Below are 22,564 nucleotides of genomic sequence, written 5' to 3' on the forward strand. Positions count from 1 at the left end.
TTCCAACAAAACAATTTTGAGCAATTCATGTTTCAGAACATCTAAATATATCAGACGTTATAGGCACTCCATCCCTATTAATCAGATACACTAACCATTCATGTATATCCACAGGTCCCTTTGTAGTAGATTCCTGTAGATCTCTTTGTAGTTGTTCATTTTCATCAACAATAGCTTCAGCATTGGTTCTTAACCTCTCAAATTCCTCCTGATAGTATATAAAATGATAACCAGACCAAAATGAAAAAACTCATCTAATTACCACGAAATTACAGTGTTTTAGACAGTATGGCACAGAACATTTAAGTTATTACAAATTTATATAACAGTGTCCATATTGCTTTCTTACCAAATTTAATTTCCCATAGTATTAGTGCAACATGAACACACTGTCATGCTAGGTACTGTAAATTAAAAAAAATTGGCCAAATGGTGTATTTGGTGCCTCTCTTAAAAATGCCAAAATCAAACACACCAAAATATAATGTTTTCAAAAATTAAGGCAGCCAATAGTTTTAATATGTGACTGCCTTGCAATTAATTTGACCTTTTGATTTACACAGGTAAAATGTAGTAATGAATATGACACTGGTAGTGTTAAATTTGTTTATAAGATAATAAAAGGATTATTTGCTCCACTGTGAAGATAACCAAAAAATAAACACTGAATGCAAAAAATTTAAACATGCACATTTTACATACAAACACCCAAAAAACCTGACCTGGTATACCCCTATTTGTATGGGAAGTTGATATCAGACAGCAACCAAAATCTCTCATATGGTATGCCCAATCTATATATGCCACATACTAAATTTGAAATCAATCCATTCATTGATGGACAGAACGACATGGTGACCTTAATATACCACCTACTCATAGAGTGGGGATATAAAAAGTTATTGTGCTACAAAATACCGGATTACATGGGTTACACAGGCTTTAAATACAGAAATTTATCTTGAATTCATAAACCTATTTATCATAACTTAAAAACATATCCCTTATGCAATAACATCCATTACATTTTAGCATCTCTTTCTGTTATACATCTTAAAACTTTTGAATTTTTTTTTTCAATTTTCAGATTCCAAAAATGAATGTTGAAATACAGCAGAAAGTGTGAGCTAAAATATCTTGTTCTGTTATAGCTAAGGTTACTTAAAACAGCTGATTATATCTACCAACAGAAATAAGTCATGGTTTTAAAATGACATGCAATCCTTCATTAAAGGAAGTATGGAGACCACAAACCTGGTATTTGAGGAGAATTTGATCTTTCTCTGCTATTCTGTCATCATAAGCCATGAACAAAGGAGACAAGTATTTTGTATCAATCTAAAATTTAACAAACAAAAAAAAAATAATAACAATTTTATACTAGTAAATGCAATTATGCTCATACTTCAAAGGTGCTTTACTTCATTTTTCATCATGCTCTTCAAAAGTACTTATAGAAATAAACAACTGTGCAGATCGACAACTTGTTTACACACATGATAAATTTCAAAACATAGAACTTTATATTTTAATAAAGAATCTAAAATGTAATTGAGCCAAAGAAGAACTTTGTCAGCATGGTAGTTTCAGGAACAGCTGCTGCTTCTTTTTTTTTTAAAAGAAAGTTGGGGGAAACATTTGACCCGAAAAAAATTCAAACATAATTTTTGTGTAGGCATTCCAAGTTCCAGTAAGAGTTAAGGATGATCGCTGCTCACATTCAGTCATTTTTTTTAGATTTTAAAATATTATTTGAGAAGTTTTTATAAAAATTCTCGTTATTTCTTTGGGGTTTTTAATAGATACATGTAAAACTTATTAAGACATAACTTAGGGAAAATCCAGAAAAACCCTTTTCCAGCCAAAATATTTCAAATGCCTATATCTCAAAAACGAGTACACTGTGTCACAATTTTTTTTTGTATTCATATTGTTCAAGCATGAAAGATCTTAAAATATTTTGCAACCGTTTGAAAACCTTGTTATATTTAAACAGAGCAGAGAACATCCTTAACATATATTGAATGTGAATGAGAATGAAATCACTTACCAGCCAGGAAGGAACAGGTCCATCTTTGGGCAAGCCTAACAAACCGGCTGTTTTCTGAAAATTTACAATATATCTTATAAAAAGAATGGATATGGTGAATATGTCAAAGAGACCACAATTCCATTGGGATGAAAAATGTCAGTTTTATTACAAAGACTAAACTTCTTATGCACATTCAACTAAATCAACATGAAGAGGATTTCATCAGTTTAAAAAACCCAAAATACCTTGATTGAAACATTTGTTTCATTATTTTCATGGTTAAAGTGTTTGCTTGCTTTAAAAATTTCCAAAGCTGTTAATGGTACTGTACAGTTTCAATTCCAAATGAAAATTATTCTGTGAGTGTTGAGTGATTGATTAAGTTCATTCACAATAACATTAGGTTTGAGCATCTAGAGAGAACATCACATTTGGGCTGTAGTTTCATTTTTAGCACAGACAATATTGTAATCATCTATGACACAGTTCATTTCACATAAGGGAAGTTATTGAATTTTTGTTTTCTTACGATGGCAAAAGACTTTGATAGAAAATATCAGGCATTAAAAACAATGGTAAACTACTAATTAATAAAACAAACTACCTTCTCCTCTGCAGACAAAGGCCTAAATTTGGCTTGATAAGCACTGAGCTCCACTGTAAGTCTGTGTATGCTGTTCTTCAAGGTTTCATTTTCTTGTTTCATTTCTTGTAACTGTCTCCTCAATAGCAAATTCTTGGCTGTATCTTGATCTGAATCAATATTATATTATTAAACCATAAATAACTTAGCTATATTCAACAGGTTGAAAAGAATGAAGATCAGGGTCATTATGACTCTTTCTAAAACTCTGTTTAAGTATCATTCAGGACTATTCTAACAATACTTTAACTTGACAATATTCAATTCTGCTATACTATCTTTAAAAGATACCCTTTTACATTAAATTTTACAACTATTTCTTGAATGAAAGAAAAAAAAACACAATAATATATGATGTCCCAGAACAAACCTTTCTCGAATAATTCATTGAGAAAATTAATATTAAATGTCATTAAAAAGTGGAACATAAGTTTCAATATTAGAATGTCACATCTTCTAAGTATACTGCTAATTCAGAAATTATAGTCAGATTTTTTTAGAACAATTCTGCAATGTTAGAATTTTTATTACTGCAATTATAAGTTGCACTTTTTTGCAATAACAAGTAGAAATACTGTAAGTAAGTGCACAAAGAGAATACCCCCCTGCTGCAAATGGAGTTAAATGTAAAACACTTGTTGGATTATCTCCCTTTGACATCAGATGGACAGACAGACAGACAGGATGATTCCTATATACCCCCAAAACTTGTTTGCAGAGGTATCAAAGAATCATAACACTTTATGATTTTACAGTAATGTTTCAATGCAAAATAAAATTTGAGGTGTGAAGGAAAACTGAATAAACTGAAACTGGCAAGACCTAAAATCATATATTTACCTCCACGATCCAAAGCCGAGGTAACTTGTTTGAGTGAGATGACCTCAGCCTCTAACTGTTCTGTCCTACTTTTGAGTATGAAATTTTCACCCTGAAGACTCTGCTGTAATGAATCAATACTCCTGGCAGTTGTTCCGCCACTACGAGCTGTGTGTAATGCACTCCTAGCTGTGTGAGCACCAGATCTTTGACTCCTGTCAGGAGACTCTGAAGGTCAAGAAATGTGTGTAACTTTTCAATTATCAATTACTATCAAATTAAAACACAACCATTTAGATAACTTTCATTTTACTTTCCAATATTGACGGTTAATAGCATAATTGATGACTGGAGTATAAACCAAAATAGCACTTTTCACAAAACACGTTTTCTGATTGGATAAAAAAAAATTGTCTATCATGAAAGACCAAATTTTGTTACGTGACTGTGATGTCATCAATGTTTTTGATGATTTACTCGTTAAATTTTGATACATGTACTAAAATTAAATAACAATGAACGATTGTTTTTTTTTTTTCGGTCTTTTTGAAATAACCTCAATGCCCGTGGTGCACACTTAAACATATCAATCAATTATATAATGTAGTTAAATCAGTATTTGATTTAAGCTATTACCAAAATAATTAACACATATGTTGAAAAGTGAAGAGACGTTTTTTGTTTTTGTTTTTTGTTTTCCTTAACTCATGACTGCTTTTAAATTCAGTTTATGTACTTTCTGAAATAAAAAAAAAAAATTGTCTGTATACTACATCTTCACTGGCATTATATCACAATACTTCAATGATTTAGCTATGGTTACTAAAAAGTAAATAGTTAAATCATATGAAATAAAGACCAATAAGTAATGAAGAATTAATAATCTATTCTACCTTCTCTCAATGACCCTCCTTTGTCTGCAGACACAGAAACTTCCTGTTTCCCAGGAGACTCATCTAAACAAGTTCAGAAAGTATATACATGCAGGGATGAAAAGAGAAACAGAAAAAAGACACCTTTAACTTTGATAGTTAAGGAGGTAGACCTAGGGCAAGGGACGCAACTCTTAAAAATCATTTGAACATTTGTATTCAGAATTTTACATCAATCTTATGTAAGCATCTAATTAACTTGGATTTATTTAATTCTGCTTCAAACGAAAGCATGAGAGGCTTTGGTATAATGAAATATAATACAAACATATCACAGATTTCAAGAGATGTCCTTTACTCTAGGTCTAACTCCTTAAATCAAATGTAAACAAGTGGATACAAGATGTTAATTTAGCATAAAAAATTATCATGTTTTTTTTGTTTTTTTTTTTACATAAATCATAAAAAAGGGTAACTCTAAGTTCTGCATATGGATATATGCCAGTGATTTAAGGAAAACAAATCTCTCTTGAAGTGGAAAAAAAATGTGCAACATTGAAAATTTATTTAATTTTGATAACATTTTAAGTCAAACCAAGATTTATCAATATCCTAGATAATAGCAACTTTAAACCTCAGGGCTTTGCAATGTATAGTCTACCACATAAATCTTCAATATTTCAGACCCTTTTTTTCAAATAAATCAATCTCATCATATATCATTGTATCCACTTCTCAACTAAAGAATGGAATAAAGTAACATTAATTAAACATATAAATCAAAAACATAAATATCCAAGAAAAAGGCAAATTATGAGAAGAGGAAACTAACTACAATAAAATCTTGAAAGTTAAGACTGTATTAAGTAAGAAATCTTAAAATGTTTATCAAAAAGAGCAATAAGGAACATATAGCTACAAGAAACAAATGTAGAATGCCTTTCCTGTTCATTCACAATCATGCTTTAACAACAAAAACCATGAAGGTTATTCCATTACAAAGAAATTTTTGGGTAGAGATTTTCAAAATACATCCATAATCAACATACACGTTTTAAACAATTTCACTGACATCTATAATGTAATAAAGGATACTTCTTTCTGCTACCCTTAGGACCCTAGAACTCTCAAATTTAAGAAATTTTTAGCTTACAATTGTAAAATTTGACATAAAAATCACCTTTCTATAGAATATTTTAACAGCCAAACATGCAAATAAATTTTTCTGGTCTAAATTTCACTTTCCACAGGTAACAGGATATGGAAATTCTAGATCTAGAAATCTTCATAAAAAATTGGAACAACCCAATTTTCTGTCATGTCCTCCTACTCCTTTTAATGGAATAGCCCTCAGGCTTCCAACAACTCAACATGCTCAAGTAATGACTAACCTCTCTTTGACCTTTGACTAGGGACTCTATCACTAGTATGTGATGTTTGTTGTTTGTCTACTATTACCTTGGTTACCTGAAACAGTCATTTATAAAAAAAATACTACCAACAGAGGCACTTGAATTTATAAGGTAAACTTTCACATCAATTCAATTTGGAATGTGTAGTGAACAAATCTAAGATTTAAAGTTGACATGAATCGTACATTGTATCTATTTGAACTCAATAAGATACATTTGTTCATTTGCTGCTTTTTACTAAAAAAATATGATAGCTACAACTAGCTATTCAAAGCCAAATGTTCCCCACCACTGATTGAATATGATGCAGCTTTATAAATCATGTAAAGTTGTCATTTTAAAATTCAAATGGATGATGTGACAATTGTATAAGTACTTATGATATAAAACTTCTCTATTGTAATTTCAACAATATCCATATAGAAGTCTCAGAATACTTCTCTGCACAAAATACTTTGAAGAATGGATGCAGAAATGCAGACCATTACATAGTACCTCAAGGAAATTTCTTAAATTCATGCTTGTGCTTGTGCAACCTGATACATGTACATAATTCTTTCATGTTCCAAGATCAAATACAATGTGACATGGTTACAAACAAAATGCATCAATATTAACTTCAGGAAGTATGTCATGGGTTACTGTACTGCTATATAAATCTGATTATGTGCATGGTTAAAATGTTTACAAAGATAAATAGTAAACAGTTTCTTTAAATAATAAACTGTTTCCCAAAGGGGTTGTTGTTTCTTCGAAATATTTACTGTATCCTATCTCATTATATAAAAAGTAAAAAGTATTGTCAACTGATTTTAAAAAGATGGTGATAGTATCTAGAAAAAGAAAATTTTCAAATGGTTAAACTTATGAAAATTTTCCCCTTATCTCAACTTTCTTTACCCTCATTGCAATTTGCCATGCACACCTTATTTTAATTTAAATTAATCATGGCAAAAAAAAAAGAAAACTGACTGAAAGCCAAGCATTTAAGATTGCAATAATAATACAATTACATGTGTACATGGTAAAAATAATTAATTTTATCTCCCTTTGGAAATATGAGATCACCGGATACTTCCGACAGTACGATCGTACTAAATTAAATTTCAGTTAAAATCCATCAACTAAAATGAAAACTTACATGTACAAACAAGGATGGACTCTTTTTAACTTTGTTAACACTTTGTTTACAAGTAGTATCAAGGACTGAATTTTAGAATTTTTTCCACAAGTTAAATTAAGCAAGTATTGAAAATTTATACTTGCTAAATTTAAGTTTTTGAGGTTATTTCTGGACTTAAATAACATATATATCATAGAATTCAACAAGCAAATTTTAGTGGAAATAATTTCTATTAGTAAAATTGAATTTCAACTGCATTTAGCAAGTATTTCCCATTAAATTCGATCACTGAGTAGGACATAAGTTAGTCAATATTACATCATGCACACAAATGTTAGTCTGAAGGGAAAGTGCAACCAATAGGGGAACATTGGCAAACATTCTGGGAGCATGGTCCAACCAAACAACTCGCACACAGTTAACATACCCCTATAGAAACATCCTACAATATAGATCAACAGCCATGAAAGAAATATTTGGAACAACAAACTTATACCTTTTGTTTAAGGTGTTGCATCATCTTGTTCCGGTTTTCAGTGTCTTACATTTTTTAACCATTAAAATGTTTTAGACTATAGCATAATACTTTAAGTAGTTACAATACTAACAAGATGTTGCATGCTAGGTCATGCTAAGAATACCACCACTCAACCATCTCAGTCAAAGCTGGGAAAGGGAGACACAGTCATCATGCAGAAGCAATATACAAAATATCAAAGCATTCTCCAGTAGAAGCCGAGAATTCTGTTACAAAAAAGTGTAAGGATGGATGGGCATACCAGGTGATTACAATATAACCCCAATCTAATAAATGGGAGTATAATTTTGTATGACACATCAAGGTAGTTTCCAGTTCGACTTTGTCTTGATTACCAAAATTTAAGCCATGGTGGACTTGATATTGATATAAAAATTTGTTATCATGCAAATGAACGATAAAAAAAATTATTACATATATATATGTAAATGTATGATGAAAAGATTATTACATAGTATTTTCCATATCAGATCCGGCATCACTCTTTTACAAAGCTTAAGAGAAAATTAATATATATTTCAGTGTGCCCTATGACCAATATATGATCCATGTGTAGACACTCTGAAATTACTTTGTAAGTACTTAGCTTGTTTGTTGAAATTTTATTGCAATTGACCCTAATGAGCTTAGTTAGTTCTACAGCAAAATAAATGTAACTTTTTACTGTAAAAATTTTAACATTTAAAAGAACAGTATTCAATCAAATTATTATGGGGAAAAGACACATTTTCCTTTTGGAAGCACTTAATGAACATGCTCAGAAATTTCACTAGAACAGATCTATACTGAGTATTTTCCACTTTAAAAGTTGATAAATAAAAATAACCAATTGGCTTACAAGCTCCTCAATTTCATTATCAGTATCATCCTGACCCATATCATGGTATCGTTTCATCTCAGCCCTGACTCTCTGGCCAGTATGTTGTAATGATTGTTGTCCTGTATCTATCTGAGACTGCAATGGTAATATTGATGATAACAATAGGTTAAAATAAAATAGCGGTTGTCATTGCAATGATATTGTTGGCCTTTTACAAAACTACCTAAATTTTTGTATTGGGAAAATATGCATCTTTATCTTACATTGGAAAATTCGCAATAATTTTACAAATCTTAAGTTTGTTCTTAAACCGAATAACTTCATAGAGAATATCAAGAGAAGGACAAATCAGAATTATTTTGAACAAGAATAAACACCATAAACTACCCTTCAACTTCCAGTAGGGAAATACTTTATCTTATTTTTCTGCCATTTTTTGGACTAATTGATAAACTTTCATTTGGAGAAATAGCCTTATTTTGGAGGAAAATTAAGGCAAACAATATCATTACATTGCTTAAAATAATTCAACACCATAAGGACTACGTCTTAGAAGTAAAATTTGGTAAAATGATGGTGTGAAAAATGCAAAAAGGTGTGCCTTGCTATGCCTTATATCATTATTGGAGGCATACTCTTTTGAAATCAATATTTTTCTCTCTTCACTAAAAAATGTTTCCAAGTTATAGTTGTTTTTACATGTATCAGTATGAATATCATGAGTTTTTGGTACATGTATTTTGAGCTGTATAAAATCAGAATTTAAATAAAAATGGTGACTATCCTAAAAAGTATTTTTCCTCAAAAGTCTCATGTCATATGCCAAAAGTTGAAATTGCACCTGTCTTTTCCTGTCTTTGTGAGGAACTGCATATAAAGCAGTGTCATCAGCTGACTCTTTCTTGACAGCATCGGGGTCTAATACTCGGTACTCATTTCCTGTATCTAAATAAAGAGAGGAACAAATTTTAAAGGAAACATGTATAGAAGGATACACATATTTTAACAACTCGAAGTAAGATAAGAAATCAGAATTCTTCAGGAATATGCATGGAAAATAAAACGTATGGACACATTCATTTAGGACCAATATAAATTATATGATTTTATGCATAAAAAAACATATATTTTCCAAAAATCATTCAAAACATACTCATTTATAAATGAAGTAATATTTAAAAACTTATGATTTTTATTGCTTAATTTTATGCATATGATTATCACAGATTTACTGATCAGTCCTAAACATATATTATTCGGTTGGTTCTAACCATGTGAACAAAAATTTGTCACCATTGTTCCTGTGTATACCAGTATTTCCCTCATAAAGCTCAAATAGAAAACGATTTTTCAAATGTTGATGATCCTTAACATATATTGGGTCAAAGGGAACTCAAAAGCAGCAAACAAGAAACAATATGTCAAATAAACAAAAAATGAGGTGGTATGTCTTCCATGAAAGTCAATTTATCTATTCAGAAACAATTTGGTCCAATAAAATATAAGGGATTTGATCTGAAAAAAGAAAAGATCTGATTTCACACTTCTAATGAATTTATACTAGTTCATGTAAATAATCATATTTCCTTGTGAAAATTAGAGCATTAATGGAACATTAAAATACACCCCACCACCTAATGGTGAAAAAAGGGGGATGGCAAAATGTTTAAAACTTGAAAACCACTTTGTGGATTTTGCTGAAAATTAAACTTGACCTGTTTTTTAAGGTACTTAACTAATTCATTGATATCATTATCTATTCTCAAGTTATCATCCTGGAAACCATCGGGGGACAAATGGATGTACATGCAACTTTTGGGTTTCACATAATTCCTGACCACTTCATGTGACAGGATATAATAAAACATACCAAACTCCTGTTGAGATGTACCAGGAGGTGGAGTCGGTGCTTTTTCTCTATCAGAATAACTAATTCTTTTCCTTGATCCTCCAGTTCTACCAAATTCAACAGATGAGTACCTGATAATCATCAAATATTGTCAGCCACTATTCAGTAAAATGGAGTAGGAGTAATAAAGGGTGGTTCTAACCCCAAATTTTTTTAAATATTACAAACTGGCAAATATATTTGATGCAAAAGTGCTGTCTCTATTTTAAGTTGTTAAGTCTGGATCTTGTAAATTATGCTTATTTCTATTCATTCATTAAATTCTTTTCAATTCATACTTGGAAAATTTACACAAGCTTCATGCCAAAAAATGGCTTAATTAACCCTAAACCCTTACAAAAACTTTTTATTATGGTAGTAAGAAATGGGAGGAGGTTTGAACTTTTTAGTGCAAATTTTTACTTTTCCTATTTTAAGATATGTTCTGAAAAGTTAGAACAACTTCTTGATTAAAAAAATGACAAAAAACAAATTAATAGATCACATGAAATGCATAACCATTTTTTATCTCAAGTTTATGAATCCACTGGAAAAGATCTTCCAAATAGTATGAACAAATTCTATTTCTTTAGCAAAGGATTCTCCCAAATGTACATGAAAACTCTCTAATCAAGACAACTAACTGTCAGTTTTTATGCTACTTCAATATGTTGGGCCCTAGCTACAGTGTAAATGATGAAAAAGGGCTTTTTTATGCTGTAAAATATGGTACATGGATAACAATAATTTAGAAAATATTATTAGACTATTTCATTTGGTCATGCTGTTAAAAGTCCAATATACGTGTATTTTTCTTAAAAGCTTGAACATACAGAAATATTTTTATAACATACCAGTATATATATCTTACAACATAAGTTGATTGTAAGTTACTATTGGCAACAATGCCTTTTTCTTAAGTTCCTGTTAACTGGGAAATTTTTGCAGTTTTGGTGATCAATCTAATTCCATGCAGTTTTGAATTTGTGATCATTCCTTCTATCATATTATAACGATTTACAAAGAAAATATTCATAAATGTTGAATTTTAGCAGAGCATGTATTACCATAAATATAGCGAAAATTTTATAATTTACAATATTTTGGTTTTCCCAAGAAGAATGTACTCTACAAAACAAAAACAAAAATGAAAGTGTCACAAATAACAAAATGTACTTTGTTTTAGTGAGATCCAAACCTCTTAAACCAGTGATGTAAAAGTGAAAAGTGTGAAGGAAGGGCAATTCTTAGTTTTACTGGGAGATCAATTGGTACAAAAAAACAACTATTTTTAAAGTACAAGTTTAAACAGTAAAATTGTTAATAAATGTGAAGAAGGCAGTGGTATATCCAGGGAGGAAAGTTCCAGTGTTTTGGACCCCTCCTCTTTGTTGGAAAGTTATTTAATTTAAATCTTGTGTAAAATTTTGGCAAAAATAAGCAAATGATTGCATGAATCTCCCCTTTTTTAATATCTGAATTCACCCCTGTAGAAGGTGTAAAAGGTGAGAGTTTCAGGTTTTCATCCAAATATTGAGTTTGTTATTTCTTACTCATTCTCAACTTATTTGGCTAAATACAAATTTAAATCTGATCTTTTCCTACTTAAGATCAATCAAACATAATGACAGATATTACTGAAGTTAAACACAGCTAAGATAATCATGCCAATGTGATTGTGAATTTTGTGTTGGTGAGAATAGAACGATTGTTTGATGTGACACATGAATATATGTACATATACAGATAATGAACCTACCCATGACGATGAAGCCTATTAAATACATTTGTACAAAGTAAAATCAACACCCTACATACAGTGAAACTTATGAATAAATATGGAACAATAACTACTTTCACTTTTGATACTGAAAATATCATGTGGCATATCTTGACAAGTGTATCAGCAAGAGTTCAGATATTTCACATGATATTGTCACTATCATAATTGAAAGTAACTATTATTCTGTTTGTTGGTTATCCAACTTTGGCCTTGAACATTTAAAATATGCCATTTTTGTCATGCAAAAAAAATCAAGCAATGCAATTACACACTGTTTGCATGTCCTATGTAATTTTCATACAGATATTCGAATTTCTTGTCATGAATGAGAGATAAAGAAATATCAGTCAACAAGATCAAAGGAAAGATAGTACAGATTACAGATCATGATCAACCTATCATGCTTGTAGTACTTCCTAATCAGTTTCAATACTTTTTGACAAGTTTTGGCAAGTTATACTACCAAATGGATAGAGACAAAGAATATTGCATGGACTGTAGACAAAGTCAACCAATCAGATCGATAGAAATATTGGTGATTTTCTTGGTGCTTAGGTTTTGTATATTAAAATTGACACGAACTTTGTCAGCAACAAGCATCCCCTCCTAATCAAGCAATAATTTGTTGACACTTGGTCCAATTTTAATATCTGACCATCACCCATTTTTACGACTGAAGCCAATCAAAGGTAATTTAACCAGGTAACCCAGACTCAAAATTCAAATTGGTTTGGATCAAAATCTATGATAGGAGGTGTACAATAGGAATATGTAATACAGATTCCGTGTTTCATCAAAGTCCATTCAGTGGTGAAGGAGTAGAAACTGAAAAGTGTTGGGACCCCTAAGTGCAATGGAAGGAATGAAGTACAGATGGTAGGAACGAAGGACGGACACCTCTATCACTATAGTATACCCACTTTGCATGCATGGCATATAAAAAAGACATTAAATCACTATACCACTGCTGTTCACTATAGCAGGTATAATGTTATGTATAATACACCTGATTCTTGATAATGTGAACAAGTAGCTGCCGGTGAGTGATATGAACTTTTAAGAAATTCCAGGGTATTTGTAAAAGGTAGGTAGAACTTTAACATGGAATGATGCTTTGTTCATGAACATTTGATGAAGTCAAACATTATTAGCATTTTTTGTTGTTCTATTGGCATATGTCTATTGGGTGTGGTTTCTCCTAAAACAAATTCTCAACTAGAAGGCTGTGAGCAAAGCTTACTTAATTGATACATGTACCTCCGATCCACCATTTAATAACATACAACTTTTGACATCTAAATTTGGATCAAAATCTAAACTGGAAGGTGCACAAAGAAAATAAATAATGAAAATTCAGAGAAAATTCTATTCAGTAGTTTAGGTGGACAACAGAGGTATGAACACATCCCTACTACTACATACAGGTACATGTACCCCCTTAAGCAGAGAATATAATAATTTTAGGCATACCCTGGTTCTTCCATTTGTTGGTAGTCATAGAGACTACTCTCAGGGTCACTGAGGACATCATCATCACCTGGCATCCTACGACGGTATCTTAAGTCCGATAACATGGAGGAATTCAAAACGCCAGTTGTCATGGCAAGACCTGGGGTGAGTCCAGCTGGAGTTGCAGGAGGTGGTGTTTGTGGGACTCCATAGAAGGCTACGGTTGGAAGAAGACCTGCTGATATCGTACCCTATAAATAAAAAATATGAATTTGAAAAGAAATAAATAATGTAAATCAATGTTTTGAAAATACAAAATGAATAATTATTAAAAAGCTTCGGCTAGGGCAGCCAGTTGAACTCTGTTCATAGAGTCAAGTTTGAATACAATACAAGTTTTTAAGATGTACTTAAACATAGGGACTTATGGTTCATTATGGACAAAACAACCAACAACTGGTTAGGATACAGTGTTGCACAATATGTAGAAATTCAATTTAAGTAAGCTCTCCTAGTGCTTTCATGAATCATTTTAATTATCTCAAACACAGTTAATGATAGAGTAAATTTGCTAGCATACTTCTAAAAGCCATTGTAAAGAGGAACAATTTACAATAAAAAATCATTAAAACCAGGTGAAATTGAAAAAAGGGCTTTCAAAAATCAAGTTTTTGGCCACTTACTCCTGTGTTACTCAAAAACACTGAGAAATATTCCAATTCTGAATGAAAATACATAGGGATTTTCAAGAACAATTCAATGAAATTTTTTCTTTCAATATTAGACCAGAAATAAACAAGATGCCCCAAGGAACCTGAATAGCTCACCTGGTTGATATTTGCCTTTCAAAGGCAATAAATCTAACAAGAAGTTGCCCAACAATTTTGACTCATGAAGACTTTGGTAGGACTATCATAAGGATCATTTCAGAAATGAAAGTTTCTTTCTATCTATCATAGTTTTCAAGATAGTGGCTGAAAACAGTAAAAAAAGCGTCATTTTTTCCCTTTCAAGGGCAATACTTCTACTTCTACAATCTCCTGACCAACTTCAACACGCTGAAGATAATATCACTTTTCTCTGCGCATGCTATTTACAAATTACAAACTAAAGTAAACTAGTAATAAACAATAAGAGTGAGTTTAAAACTATATGCATTGGTGGATGTTTAATGACTGTAGGTGTAAGTTGAGATGGCTGTTTTGAATGACTCGACTGAGTCACTTGTAACAATGTTCATTGGTATGCTGTTCCATAATTTGATGGTTCTTGGGAAGAAAGGTTATTGTCTGACTTGTAACCGACACTGAGGAATTTGGAAGGATAATGAGTGTATTTTCGGGAATATCTGAAAGGTGGAATTAACCGGTCTGTCTTTATGGTGGCAACTAGGGAATAATTGATTTTGTATAACATTATTAATCTTGTGTCTGATCTTCTATGAGCTAGGCTTCTCCAATTTAAATGTTGTATCATGTTGGAGACACTAGATGTATTGTGATACCTGTTTGTCACAAACCTAGCTGCAAGCCTTTGAATCATTTCTATTTTATTTATGTCATCTATAGTGTATGGATCCCAAATATAGCAGGCATATTCCAGTGATGGCCTGACTAGCGATTTATATGGCTGCTCTTTTACCTTGGTGGAACTGATGTTTAGATTTCTTTTTAAGAAGCTTAATGTATTGATGGCTTTATTGCATATGTTATTTAAATGACTGTGCCATTTAAGGTCAGATTGGATTGTAATGCCAAGGTATTTAGCTTTATCGACATGTTCTAGTGTATGGCCATGTCATGTGTAGGCATATTTGACAGGATTCTTGTTACTGGAGATTGAGAGAACATTACATTAGTCGGGGCGGAATGCCATGTGCCATTTTTGTTCCCATTGTCCTAGTTTTCCTAAGTCATTTTGTAATGATTTACAATCACCATTAGATTTAACTGCTAGACAGGCTATGGTGTCATCAGCGAATAGACATATTGTGGAATTTAGGCCTACTGGCATATCATTGATATAAAATAAGAACAGACTGGGTCCCAGAACAGAACCTTGGGGTACCCCTGACTGAACGTCAACATAGCCAGATGTTACACCTTCAAGGACGACTGCTTGAGTACGATTTGATAGAAAGCTATGTATCCATTTATTAATTTTGCCTTGTATATCATAGTTTTTAAGTCTGATTCTAAAAGTTGTGTTTCCCAAGACCTTTGTTGACGAAAGCCGTGTTGAAGTGGATATAAAATATTGTTTTCATCTGCATGGTTCATGATGGCACTAATTACAACATGTTCTAAGATTTTGCAGCAAATGCATGTCAAGGATATTAGTCTATAATTTTCAGGATTATATTTAGACCCTTTTTGTAAATTGGAGAGACATGCTGTTTTCCAGTCAATAACTCTTACAAGGAGTCATCTCACAAATTTTATCCCTGAAGACTTTTGTAGTCCTAATAATAAGGATCATTTCTGCCATTGAAAGAATTCAGATTAATCCTAACAGTTTTGGAGATATATGATACTGTATGACCCTATGTTCTATTTTTAAAAACAGCAGCCATGTTTTTCAACAGATCAAAAATCCCCTGCAACAGAATTATGCAGGATACCCCAATTCCAATTAGTTAAATAGTGTCAGAAGAGAAGATTTTTTTAAGAAATACCATTAAAAAATAGCCAAAAAAAAGGCAATAACTCCAACATGACTCAATGGACTAAAACAAAAATTTGACCACAGATAGATCTCATCATGCTGAACACTTTTTTCACAGTCAGAATTTGACTAAACCTGAGGGTTTTGGAGATATATGCAAAAAGCTACTGACTAACCCCTATGTTCTATTTTGAGGCAGCCATGTTTTTCTATGCAGGATACCCCAAGGAAAAGTCATATCAAGTTTGGTTCCTATTGGTCATATAGTGTCTGAGGAGAAGATTTTTGAAAGAAATAACATTAAAAATAGCAACAAATTAAAAATGTCAAAAAGGGCAAGAACTCCAATATGGATTAATGGATTAAAACAAAAAATTGACCACATATAGATCTCATCATGTTGAACACTTTTACCCCACCAGAATTTAGCTAAACTTAACGGTTTTGGAGATATATGCAAAAATACTGTCTGACCTCTATGTTCAATTTTTAGTAACAGCAGCCATGTTAGTTATATGCAGGATACCCCTAGAAACATTTGTACCAGGTTTGGTTTCAATTGGTCAATTAGTGTCAGAGGAGATTTTTGAAAGAAATAACATTAAAAACAGCCAAAAACTTTGAAAAAGGGCAATAACTCCAACATGGCTTAATGCATTAAAACAAATATTTTACTCAAGCTGTGCCCAGCAATGCTCTTTCTTCAATATAGGTCATCATAATTTGATAATTGGTAACCTTATTGAATATTAACATGATTTTAGCCATAATGATTAATTATTAAAAAAATATTTCAATGCCTTACCCTACAATAATCAAAACTTAAAAAGAAAAAAAATACACAGTAAACTTTTCTAAAAATTTGTTTATTGATTCGCATACATTGTATATAAAGTCCATATAATATAAGTTTTGCACGAAATTTGAATTATGGATTTTTTGCAAAAAAGAGGTTTCTATATCAGCAAATAAATGAAAGAATAATCAAGGGAACCAAGGTTATAGCGGTAATCAAAAGAATGTACATTTGTAAACAATGGATAAAGACCAGACATGTAAAACAGACATATACAACAAAGAACATAAAGTAATTAAATTCATACATACAATGTAACAAAAGCATTAATGAGTTAATGAGCAACTCGGCCTCCACTAAAAACTGGGAGCATGGACCAAGTGCACCGGTAGGGTAAGCAATGATGCAAGATCTTTGGTAAATTATTCCCCCTTTATTGTTCTTTTAGTAAAATAAAAGCCTAGTATCTCTACTACAAAATGGATAGAAAAAAATCCATGTTAAATCTGATATATTAATCCTTTTGAAGAGAATTTGACTTAATATTCAGTTATTTAAATATACTGTCAAAATGACCCTAAAATACCAGAATCTGAGATATGGTTCAGTTTAGCCAATGATTCAGATTTCTAACAACAGCAATATTTAAGTCTCCAGTGTTCAAAATCTGCATGGTGAATTTTCTTAAAACATTGACAAATGATGCGTTACAGTTAGTGTAATATCATGTACAAATTTAAAGAAAATTGAATAATGGGAAAATTTAACCCTTAATAGGGGTTAGACTACAAACATTTTGACCCGCTTATTTTCTAAAATCCAAAATAATTCTAAATTCAAATGATATATGATTGTATGATGCTTTTCATTTTTACTGCTGTACAACTTACCATTGAAAAAGAAAAAAAAAACATCTTATAATTAACTATAAGACAAAAGACATTAATCAAAGCTTTTAAGTGCAACAGTACAAGGCTGTAACTTACAATGCAATGGACATAATCCTCTTGAGAGTTCTTAAAACTATAACATGAGAGACCAAAAACACAGCTACTTGACTCTACCATACTAATCTCCTTGTTATAAGCAATTACCCTAAGTGGTCGTAGACACAATGTCCGCAAATTAATACATAAGATGATAAAACAGCACTATTTAGAAATAAACACAAAAAATGTTGCAAGTGTGTACTTTAGATCTTTGGTATGAAGGAGGAGGCTTGCCTTGCTATTAGTACCATAACATGGTGTTACTGCACATATAAATACATGAGTCACATATGAGACCAGACACATGTATTATATTTAAAAGTATTAAATTACAGCACTTTGAATGCTGATACTTGACACAAATACTTCAAGCAAGGCTAGAGAAACTGTAAAAAAAACAAGGTTACAGGAAGTGGTACTGCGGGATATCCAACAACCATTTATGATGTAACCACAACATTAATAACTACAAAAAAGTCAAAGGGCACTTTAGCATGATAAGCTAGTATGATACTATTGAAAAGACTAGATACTTCAAGATTTAACCTCCGATGAAGGTCCAACATACATTTTTGTAGGACTGAAATCGATTAGATAAACAAAATATCAAATTAATACAACCAAGCCAATCACCAACAGAACATCTGAGTTTTATCGTCATTCTTTAAGTATATATTTTAGGTCTTAGGGCCAGGTGAGGTAAACAGAAGCAAAGGAATTTTCCGTATCAAACTTTTTGATCAGCATCTGACTTTTACTGATCATTTGGTACAAAAATGTATATATACAAATGTAATGAAGTGTAAGTCATGCATGGGTGATCAACAAATGGATAATTTACATCACATGCATGTTGTTTTTGTACATTCATAGAATTAAGATAATGAAATTAGACTGGAAATGTTTTGCCTTTCTGAAAGTCTTTCATTAATGATGAAAGGGATGAGCACTAGAAAAGTGAGATACAAGATGAAATGTGACAAGATGTCAAGTATTCCTTCCATTCAATTCTTTGCATTAGGAGAAAAAATGTCCTTTTACAGAAACCAACAAATGCCAAAGTAATAAGATTTGCATATGACACAGCAGTGGTACAGATTTACACCTGTGGTGTAGGTCTCTCAATTTCTGACTTAGAACTGCAAATTTTATTTACCAAATCAATGACCTTTACCTATTTTCAGTGATTTCTTACTTAACTGTTTTGGGTAAGGGCACCAGGGCCCATGCAATCTGGAAAAAGAGAGTGAAAATTACAACTTTGGGTAGTAATCTACACATAAAAGTACATGAGGGAAAGGATTTTTAAACCATATTTTAAAATTAGTTTCTAATTAAAATTCTTGATGAGTATTATTTCATTTTTAACTGTATTGAAATCCATGAAGAGACCTCTGAACAACGAAATTCATACAGTAGAATGGAGAGATGATTTTGTACATCTTACATTTCATTGGTTATTGCTTTTTTTTTTAATCATTTTTAAGTCGCTTATATTGTTAGCCACATCTTGCACTAATAATTTATGTACTTTACTTTGCATACGATTAGCATAATTATATATTACTACTCCACATGAAGATCCTGATCATTGTTGGGTTATAGCTTCATAGTTCTAGTTTCATAAGAGATCAAAAAGTACCTCTTAAATATCATACAGTACACGTTCTGTGTGTGTTTTTTGCTTGTATGAGAACAGGAAGTTTACATTAAAAGATGAAATGATCGGTTAGCATTGAACATTACCCAGTTTCCGATGATTCAGACACAGGGGCTAGTTGCAATTTACTATATGGGTCATATACATGATCAGGGCCTGATATATATAAATAGCCATTGCCAGTTGTTTAATCGTGTTCCATGATCAATATCCCTAGTGCCCCAAAGATCGCTAAAAATTTGAGAGAAACTTGTGGAATGAAAACATTACCTGCACTTCCTGGTAACCAGTTGTTTTGATTGAAAAACATCAGGGTCACCACGGTTATGAAAGAGTAATCATATCAAGGGATTCAAGTTTCTAGTGGCAGTCATCCAATTTAAGAGCATATCGCATTAATGCCATTTTGAATGTTGAAAGCCAGCCAAAATCAGTGGCATAGAATATTTGACGATTAGCGACTTTGAAGACCTCAGTCTTTAATTACCTGTATTATCTCTTCTGTTCGAGGAAAAATTTTTCATTTCTACTAATATATTGTTCAAGCAAATCACACTAAAACACATACCTGTCAACTTATATGATTTAAGCATGTATCACATAGGGTCAAACTATAGGGATCTGTGGGCTATGATAAAGCACTAGACAAGACATTAGTACAAAAACTAAAAAAAAAAAAAACAGGAAAATGAAAGTGATCCAACATGGACATATAGGAAATTGGTCGAGGTTCGAACAGTAGTTGAGATCGTTCAACTGGTCCTTGACTTTGCCGTTACTGGTTACCACATTTATCATTACAAGTTGCAATGACATGGTAATCAGTTCATTTCTTCTCTTTGTTTTACCTATCATTTGCCTCTGAGGTCAAAGATGCTCTAAATAATATGCAGAAACCCTTATTTATCATATATGGGGAAGTTAGACCTGGTATAGGGTAAATTTGACCAGTACTGACATAATATACATGTACTCTCTGGTTTAAGGATTTGAACTCTTTCCCGGGTTACTAAGTAGCATATTTGACAGAAATAAAGACACTCAGTTGATTTCTCGTTTCTCCTTGTGTTCTCAAGCTACCCCCATTAATTGTAGGGTGTTAAATTTTCACTAAAGATAGGATCATAGTCTAGAGAGTAATACAGCCCCTGCATGTAGACCAAGTTATGAAGTTTGTGTGGTTTTTCTATTGATCCAAGAATAAGTTGCAATTCAACAACTTGGCCTCACATGGGTGTATGTCCTTGATTATATGGATTTTGCATCATTTTTCGAATAAGTTTTGGTTTTCCTACCTTCAAATTACTTAGAGTTGAATACGGCTGATGAGAAAAATCTTTATACTTCTCAAAATAGGCATGTATTGCATAACAAATTTAAAGTCAATCATATATATAACATCATGGTATTTTTAATATCTTGGATTTCTTTTTTATATTAAACAAAAGAAAGCTCCAAAGTCCCTGCCGAGTAGAATTCACAGTCGTTGTGACCTTGACCTTTGACATATTGACCTCAAAATCAATAGGGTTCTTCCTCACCCCAAAAGCTGTAAACTGTGTAAGTTAATATACATTTTTAGTTACAAAAATTACTATTAATGCCTGCACATGCTCTCAGTATACATTGTATATTCAATCATTGGTACGTCAGATTTTGAATAGACAGGAACTGTATACTATAGAATGTGTAGAGATTAAACAATACATCTACGGTACTAAGGATGTTTATTTTTGTAGGTATTTACGTGCAGAACGATGCACATGGACATTTCAATCTTTATTCAAAACTCAAATTTGATTTCCTAAAAATAACAAAAGCACGGTAGAATTTCCCAATATACCAAAATCTTCAATAGGGGAAGGTCGATCAGTCGTTTTTCATTAAAATTGTCTATTTTATAATTGTTTTACATTCAAAACATCTCCAAAATCAATGTATCTTGAATATATATGAGACCCCATTCAACATATATTTATCAATATTATCATACATAGGTATTAAAAATAGACAAAAACTTACCTCCATGACTTTAACCTTCAATTTGAATTCACCGCCTTTGAAACTTTGAAGTTACAATATTGTATTTTCTTGCAGGAATAACCAATCATTCAAACCCGGATATAATCGTATCCGTATCGTATTCATTTTGAAAATGAGTAAAGCTTCCAGATAAGGTCAGCCCGGTGTTTATTAATATAATTATTATAACATTTTATTCAAGATAGTACAACTACTGTTTCCCAGTTGAACTTCGACCAAGTTCCCTTATGTGATACAATTATGTACAATACTGTATAACATGTCAACTCTTATTGAACAATATATCTGCAGTGTAAACTAAAGCTACATTTGGTCATCAATATCTGGCCATAGCTGCCATTCTAAATTTTGTCCCATGGTCTTTTTTCTTTTACTTTTAATGGTTCATTGAAATACGGTTATAAGGCACATTCACTGTTCGTCATCATACAGGCTGCACCTGCCTCATATTACAAGATTAAGCTCGATACATTTAAAACTATTTTAATGGCCTTAATGTTCTAGGTAAAAAAAAATTCTAATCGATTTCAATTTTTGTAAAAATGAACAAGATCAAGCACGAACAACTTTCTTCCGCCACAATTGTTTGTGTGTAATGGCGAGCTTTGTCAACAAAATATGCAGTGCATTAGAAATTATCTGTAGTGCAAATTATGGTGCATGTGTGATAAGATATACTGCTCGTCTTTTACATACAAAGGTCTTTTTTGTCTTCTTCCCCCGCCCGGTCATAGTATTTTAAATACCGGAAGTGCCAGAAACTATTATAAACAATTGGTTTGCGCATGTTCAATTTATTTTTGTGACATAAAACCCAGCCATCAGTTTTGTCTTTATGTCCATTGATTGTAAAAAAGAAACTCTAGTCCATGATTATGCAACTCGAGTAAATAAACATAAGATGACATAATTAAAAATAAGTCAAATGATTTAAATAGGAGACTGGACTACTATGAAAATACTTGTCCAAATTGAAAGTTTATTTATTTTTGAACATGCGGATAAAGCAGCATATGATTTAGTTGAATTTGCA

General features: G+C 31.7%; 1 protein-coding gene across 7 annotated transcripts in view; it reads right to left on the bottom strand.

Annotated features, from left to right (window-relative positions):
* The window catches only part of LOC148616870 (centrosomal protein of 89 kDa-like), a 33,911-nt gene extending 11,607 nt beyond the window's left edge, over positions 1-22,304 (bottom strand). Inside the window, exons 1-13 of one of the 7 annotated variants that reach the window (XM_088584010.1) lie at positions 22,228-22,304; positions 13,401-13,630; positions 10,130-10,239; positions 9,101-9,204; positions 8,278-8,394; positions 7,329-7,343; positions 5,758-5,833; positions 4,388-4,450; positions 3,516-3,722; positions 2,637-2,785; positions 2,051-2,104; positions 1,255-1,338; positions 96-208 (exon numbers count right to left, since the gene is read on the bottom strand). In XM_088584010.1, the coding sequence (XP_088440136.1) occupies positions 96-208; positions 1,255-1,338; positions 2,051-2,104; positions 2,637-2,785; positions 3,516-3,722; positions 4,388-4,450; positions 5,758-5,833; positions 7,329-7,343; positions 8,278-8,394; positions 9,101-9,204; positions 10,130-10,239; positions 13,401-13,630; positions 22,228-22,263 (1,358 nt within the window). In that variant the 5' untranslated portion in view covers positions 22,264-22,304. Of the gene's footprint in view, positions 1-95; positions 209-1,254; positions 1,339-2,050; positions 2,105-2,636; positions 2,786-3,515; positions 3,723-4,387; positions 4,451-5,757; positions 5,834-7,328; positions 7,344-8,277; positions 8,395-9,100; positions 9,205-10,129; positions 10,240-13,400; positions 13,631-17,825; positions 17,922-21,510; positions 21,532-22,227 lie in introns of those variants that run through there. The other 6 variants (XM_088584013.1, XM_088584007.1, XM_088584011.1 and 3 more) reach the window with 6 other exon arrangements.
* Between the last annotated feature and the right edge of the window lie 260 nt (positions 22,305-22,564).

Source organism: Perna viridis, chromosome 5 (genome assembly GCF_037379345.1).
Source record: "Perna viridis isolate PV_CMFRI_1.1 ecotype Kerala chromosome 5, ASM3737934v1, whole genome shotgun sequence".
In the NCBI taxonomy this organism is placed as follows: Eukaryota; Metazoa; Mollusca; class Bivalvia; order Mytilida; family Mytilidae; genus Perna; species Perna viridis.